Here is a 7,477-nt window from a genome sequence, read left to right as displayed (position 1 = left end):
ACCTCTATTTTAGGCCCAAAATATGGATTTAATACATTTTTATTTTGGATGAAACTGAAAAAGTGAATTGAAACAATTATTACTTATTATTACTTTTTACTTATAATTTCCTGCCGTCAGATGCTTACCATTTGATGGCAGCATTTTTTCAAATGTTTTTTCTGGCTTTGTTTTTTGTAAATTTTATTTGGATGTGGGGCAATTAGTCAAATCAAATAAACACTGTGAAGAGTGTTTGAGTGAACAAGGCAGGCATTGTGTGAGAATAATTGTTGCATACGGCCCTGAATTTGTGCAACACAACACAAGATAAAAAATGACAGAGGCATCATTCTCTGCAAATGGATGTGACTGTGTAAAAGATGCTTTGTAGAGGAATATAATTAGTTGTCAACAAACTGCAGGCAAAGCCAATTACTAACAGAGTTTAATTCATACACTGAATCATATTCAATAAAATCTGACAGGCAGAGAAATGAACACATGAAGAAAATGAACAGACGGTTTTGGAGGGTTTTTGAAGCAAACACCCACACAGAAACCAGTTTTTTTTAAAATCATACATCAATAATCGGTCGACACCGGCAGTGAAAACCAAATCAAACAATGTTCAGCTACTTGTGTTTTTCTCCTCAAAATGACCCCCAGTCTTTTCTGTTGTCTTGTTGTGTTGTTGTCATCTCTTCCTCTGCAGCGTTCCCCTGCCATGAAGAAGTCAGCCAGCGTGGTTTGGGTTTGGCAGCAGTGGTCTGAACCAGTCAGTCAGCATGTGGAAAAAGTCCCGGTGCTGCTGTCCCTCTGTGGTCCGCATCCTGCTCCAAGTCACCAAAAGTTCAAGGTATCTTTTTCTTTTTTTGTTTGTCCCAAGGTCGTGTGCAGAGTTACAGCAAGCAAAAGCAGCAGGTCTGAGTGGCGGAGGGGGAGGAGTCTGTCTGCTTGCTGACTCGTCTTCACCTCTTACATGAAGTCATCTGAATCGTTGCCATCCTGAAAACGACAGGCAGAACATCAGAGCTTTTATAATCAAATAAACTGTCTAGTTCATTGTTTATCTGAGCGCCTTTCCAAGGTTTTATGGTAAAATCTTACCCTGCCACATTGCAACAAGATGGGAATTTTAATGGGATTTTTTTTGGTTTCTGATCATTAGAAAAAACACCCTTCAGTGTCAAAGTGAAACCACATGACTTCTCAGTCCTTCAAGAATGTTTTTGTGATTGTTGCAGGCAAAAATCCTTGATTATGCAGGATATGTTTGCAATGAAATTGTGGGAATTCGCAAAAACTGCGGTTTGATGAATAAGTAAAAAAAAAAAGTGATTCCCCCAACACTCTTTTATACTGTACCTTAATGTAAAGAGTCTTTTCTAATGACTTCCTATGATAAACAAGCATACTAATACTAAGTTCTCATCTTGTTTTAATTCAGCATAAATGTGCAGACTTCGGCTGATTATGCGATCGCATAATTCAACGCATAATCACGTTTTTCTGGAGGGACTGACTTTTTTTTTTTTTACAATTATAAGCCAAAAAATCAACAATTACAAGTTTTTTCATAGCATGTATTATGTTTCCTGCCTGTTAATTATGTTACATAACTTGCATGTGATTTCTCTTGGGTGGTCGAGTTCCTCACCTCATTAGTTTTCATGTTTTCATCCTTCATCAGTGACGTATAGTTCCTGAAGAAAGAAACCAAAAATATATTTTTTAAATACATGTATGCAGGAGGAAGGAGGATGATTGATGACACTCCAGCCTCTGATAAGTCGTCCATGTACCTGAGATCCTCCATCTCCTTTTTCCTCTTCTGCTCGTCCTTCTCTTTCTTCTTCTGTTCTTGGAGCTGAGCTTTCTTCTCGTTCCTCTCCTCTCTGTCTCTCGACTCTTTCTCCGCCGCCAGGTCGGGGAAGCGCTCCTCTTTCGTTTTCTCCAGACGGTTTACGATCTCATTGACCTTCTTCTCCACCGCCACGATCTTCACCTGTGAGACACGGCGGCAGTACAGGCATGAAAAACTTAAAAAACTGCTGGGAGAGGATAAATAAAACATCCTGGAACAGAATGATGAAGTAGAGTGAGGACGTTAGGATGAAACACTGTGTGAGATAATTAATCTCTTTGAAAATGAAGTTGTCATTTCACTTGCCAACAGTCTCTGACATCCTTATAACATCATCTAACAGCAGAGTGTTGTTAATTCAGCCCTGTAACTCACCTCTTTCTGTCGAAAGAAGCCGATCTGACCCACGTCCATGTCTCCGGTTTTCTTCAGGTTGGCCCACGGTGTGTAAACCACGTTGATGTTGTTCATCTTGCAGCCTGGTTACACACACAGAGAGACAACACAGGTTTCAAACACTCACAGCTCATAGATCTGATCACACTTTTAACATTTGCAGCGTATTCTCAGTTCAGTTTCTCAGGAGAAGAGTCTTCACCTTGGATGCTGTTGTTCTTCACCAGCTGTGCACAGTCGATCAGCACCTCTGGAGGAATATTATCTATGGTCTGACCCTGGAAAAGACAAAGTAGTGAGCAGAGACAAGGGGCCTGTCCCAATATGCACACTTGATCACACTTACACACTTGGGCACTTGGCGTGCGCGTTCATGGGCTTAGTGTCAGTGCGCAAGTGTGTCCCATTTCTCCAACGACTGAAAGTGCAGCGCACTTGATTTGCACTTTACCCACACTTAAGGTAAGACCGCATCCGAGCGGTATTTGGCCAAGTATAAATCCCACAATGCACCACGGTGAAGTCCGCCGTCACCGGCAGCCACAAGCCCGTTTAGGAAATGCGATTGAATTAATCTCAATAAAATGAAATTAACTTTCTATCTCATAATTATGACTTTTTAATGTCATATTTTATATTCATCATGCTCTGTTCATGTTTTTATTTTTTCGTTTTTCTTGTTTGTTTCCTACTTACAGAGTTGGGCTTACACATTTATGATCTGAATCTTGCGCATAGAGACACTTCTGGAGTAGATGAGACTGTGATCCAGCAGCACTGTTTATTAAAACTGTTGCTGTGCTGTGTGTGTCGTAGTTGTGTTAGTGTGCTTATGGCACAGGCTGCACTTGTCAAGTGTGTCCCGATTGCTTTTAAATCTCCCCCCACACGCTTGGCCACTTAATCCATGCTTGCACACTATATGTAAATATACGTTCCGCCGGCAAAACGTCACCGAAGTGTGTGCGTAACCAAGCGCCCTGAGCCAAGTGTGGAGGAATGGGGCAGCCCCAAGGACAGACAATAACATACACTAAAAAAGTAGGTGACATCCTTCAATCAGTCATTGCAACATTTAAACCGACCATGATCACAGGTGTGTCTGTGATAACATTTTACATGACAGTTAATGAAACAGTGCTGCAACAATTAGTTTTATTTAATAGCATTTAATCTGCTCATTATTTTCTTTGGAAACGGCTTAAGTGTTAATTATGTGCAACCAACTCTTGTTGAGATTTTGTTTACTGTCACAGCAAATGCTTCAACAATAGAATATTTAACATTTTTTCCTTTATACGTGACTTAAATGATTGAAAAATGACTTATATTAATGTCTCAGTAGCTGATTGTTATTATTATTCTGTAGAATGACTTATTGACTGGTTGTTTCAGCTCTAGTAAAATGAGCTCACATCCAAACTGGTGTGAAATGTGTGACCCTGGAGGCAGCTACAGGAAATGGATGTGTCATTTCTGGTGCTGTGTGATGCATCTCAACCTGCATTTCTATTGTCAGATCTCATTATTGCAGGTTTGTTGTTGTATTTGTTCACTGTGTTTGGCCTCTTACCTTTGGCAACCTCAGGTAAACGTGAGCCGAGGACAGTTTGTCCACATGAAACCTGGAGAAACAGGATTGTGGTACAAACAACAATGTTATTTTATGTTTTCACAAATGTTATATTGACTGAAATTAAAGTATAAAGCCACACAGGTGAATCTTCTAAAACAATACTGTAAGCAGTGTTTTAGACCTGTCAGCTCTGTATTTGAGTCACTTTTGCTGCTCAATTAAGAAGAAAAGTTATGATTTAGACATAGATGTCTCACCAGATGTCTTCAGGCCACCCATACTTGATAAGATCCTCATCTGTCGAAAAGAAAAAACAACCTCACTAGTCGATCACTTTAACAAACACAGAGATCAAAGTAATTGATTGTAATACGAGGACACAGCTTTAAGTGAATCTATAACACAACGCTGACTTACTTTCATACTTGTCCTTTCCCATGTAGATGATGTAATGAGGCGCCACCACTGAGAGAATAAAAACTAACATTAACTTTAAGTATTAACAGGCAGAAACACAGGTAAAAAGTCACATAAAACGAGAAATACAACTAAAGGCAACGGGCTAACCAGGCTACATGCTAGCATCGTTGCTAAGCACTCACCGGCACTTGTGAAGTAAAACACCATTTTATGTGAGTTTATGAGACGCTCCGATAAAAAGGTGAAGTTTGAAAAGGCAACACGAGATTATTAACACAACTAAATGTGATGAGTTTGAAGCGGACGGCTCGTTTTTTTCTTTTACTGTCACCGGACTCTCTCCTGTCTGTCACTTTTCGCATGTACAGGATGACCCAGGAAGTACACGAGTCTGTTTTCAAAATAAAAGCTTCGTATTTAATACACTTGTTGTGACAGTGTCCCTGTCTGAAACTTTCAAACAGGATTGTGTGTGTCTATAACATCTATAACAGTTGCATATGGATATTGATAGCAATTGCTGAATATGATATGCTGGATTTTTTTTTTCGATTTCCTTTTGTGATGTTTTTTATTGTTTTATTTTTACTAGGCTACTTTTTTTTTTTTTTTTAAGAAACTTTATTAAGACATCATGGTGCAATACAATTCAATACACCAACAGAACAGACAAGCTTTCATACAAAAACATTATATAGTGTACATAAATTCAAAGTCTTTATAGCTTTCATGTTGATGGATTTTTTAATAGACTTAATGTATTGTTTGGCTTCATTTTCAAAAATAAGAAAAAGTGGATTTTGATTAGTGTAACGACATTTATGAATGTGCCATTTGGCTAATTGTATAATAAGATTGATGATATAGTATTGTTTTTCTTTAGAAGATGGAATATAGGCTACTTTATGTTATATCACTTTTGGGCCTTACAGCGCCCCCCACAGGTTGGAAAAATAGGTCTACAGCCTCACCTGCATATAATTGAGACTGATTAGTTGTTTGAGTGCCAGTCCCGAGAAGGGTCTGTCTGCGGCCTGCAAGAGGGGGCGTTTCGCGTAGAGGCGTGTCGCTTTGTGACGTCACTACGCGACACGCCCCCTCCACACGGGAAAGTCACGTTGAACCACGCGAGATGTAAAATGAGACCGCCAAAACGGATAACAAAACAGGAAGTAAACCAGTTCCGCCGTAAAACTTGACTAGTCTGAATGGCCGAACATATGCAGACTGTAAGTGTCAGTGTAATTTAATTAATTCATTGATTAATGTATATAATAATTGTGTTTAGCGATGGACTAAGGAAGTAAGGCTGAAAACCTTTATTGTTCTTTTTTGACAGTGAGTTAAATGTGATGGCCGAAGCCCTGGTGGGGCACATGTCCAAGGAGGGAGCAAAGAAGCTCCAAATTTACAAGGAGAAACTGGAAGAAGCCCTCTCCTCTGAGGCATTTCTGAGCAGGCTATAAAAATAAATAAAAAAAATGAGCCTTGAAATGTTTTGGTTTGGTTTTTTTTAAATAGATCTCTTCTTCACTACAAATTTGACAGACCAAATATAGTTGAGATGAATTGCTACTTGTCACAAAACGACCATGACAAAGAAAGTTATGGTCTATGATCAGTGCTGTGAGTGCATGAGTACAGTAGTGTGTGTGTTGTAGGGTGAAATAAAGGAAATCAGAATACCAAACAAAGCCCAAGAGGTGTTGCAGGTAGGAGAGAGGGCGAGAGGGCCAGCAACTCAAGCTCCAGGAGAATGCTGCTGATGATCCCTGCTGATATCAAGAGAGAAAGCAAGGGAGCAACACTGCTCAGTAACCTACAGAATGGAGAGATTCACAAATGAATTCCCCATTAAGGAATAATAAAAGTTATTGTCATCACATTATTTTAATTTTGTTATGTAGGCCACTACTTTTATTTATATATATATATATATTTATTTATTATCTACACATTATGCTCTTACTCCCACATAAGCACTGACATTATTATTTACTACTTTTATTTATTTATATAAATAAATATAAGCTAGGCCACTACTTTTATATATATATATATATGTATATATATATATATATGTGTATGTATATATATATATATATATATATATACATATATATATATATATATCAACACATTAGCTCTTACTCCCACATAAGCACAGACATTTAGCTCATGAATTCCTGTCTGTTAATTATCTTGTGTTTTCTCTTGTGACAAAGTCAGAAAATTCTAAAAATAAAAAATCTAAATTTTAATATAAATGAAATCCTGCCTTAATTGTTTTTACCCAATAAAAAATGTAATAATAACATTTGTAAGCTTTTGAATACATTCATTATAGGGCAAAGAACGCGTAGGCAAAGTCGTTAACTTTTGCATGCAACATGCAACTGTAGTGGGCTCATATCCCTTTAAGAACCGTGTGTAGGGCGTTCCCTGTAGTGGCGGGGGGGCGTGTCGCGTAGTGACGTCATTACGCGACACGCCTCCTACAGTGCCTACTACTCGACACGCCTCCCTCTTGCAGGCCGCAGACGGATACACTTGCCAGTCCCAGGAGTCTTTTGTTTTTTAAAGACACACACCTGTATAACTCCTCCTTTCTTTCTTTTTGTCAGTACTCCTGAGAGTTGTTTTTCCTTAGTTGATTGATTTTTCACCATAGAAAAGTACCCAAACTAAAGGGAAAAATCTCCGCACACTTGGATCTATGCAATTTACTTTATTGAGGCTAAGCTTTCGGTCTCAGACGACCTTCATCAGAGCAATACACTGAGACAATGGACAGGCAGGTAGAAAAACACACACATTCCCCAGTCCAATCAGTGATATGCAATACACCTGTGTGCACCCTGATGGTGGAAGCTCCACCTCTTGGAACCTGCAGTTTACAGGGTGAAACACAGTCAATTCATTTTTTTCTTAAACAATCTAGAAAAAACACATATGCAAACATGAAACACCCATAAGAAAAAAACCCATAAGAAAAAAAAGCCCTAAGCCCTAAAAAGCCCTAAAAAAACCCATAGAAAAGTACAAAATTGTGATGTCGCTCTTTTTTCACTTAACTTACAAACATGTTGAGTTTTGCCACCACATAAAACAACTGACAAATTAATGTCAATTTATGAAACAACGGTCTTTTATTTTGAAGGCGAGGACCGGAAGTGCCGTTACGCCTTTAACTGCGCCAACTCGATTATTTACAGTTTCCGTTTCCGGTGACCGGGGCG

The 7,477-nt window shown here is 38.8% G+C and overlaps 1 protein-coding gene across 1 annotated transcript; it reads right to left on the bottom strand.

Annotated features, from left to right (window-relative positions):
- Positions 1–410: 410 nt before the first annotated feature.
- On the bottom strand, positions 411–4,630 carry ccdc25 (coiled-coil domain containing 25). Its single transcript, XM_085770328.1, has 9 exons — positions 4,421–4,630; positions 4,236–4,283; positions 4,076–4,115; positions 3,816–3,867; positions 2,445–2,520; positions 2,222–2,325; positions 1,785–1,987; positions 1,640–1,685; positions 411–987 (listed from the first exon to the last, which is right to left on the bottom strand). Exons 1-9 carry the CDS (start codon positions 4,443–4,445, stop codon positions 958–960), a joined length of 624 nt encoding a protein of 207 aa, XP_085626454.1. The 5' UTR covers positions 4,446–4,630; the 3' UTR covers positions 411–957.
- Between the last annotated feature and the right edge of the window lie 2,847 nt (positions 4,631–7,477).

Source organism: Trachurus japonicus, chromosome 24 (genome assembly GCF_045865225.1).
Source record: "Trachurus japonicus isolate A0001 chromosome 24, Traja_1.0".
In the NCBI taxonomy this organism is placed as follows: domain Eukaryota; kingdom Metazoa; phylum Chordata; class Actinopteri; order Carangiformes; family Carangidae; genus Trachurus; species Trachurus japonicus.
Note: the sequence above shows the minus strand (reverse complement) of the source record. Positions and strands in the feature narration are given on the sequence as shown.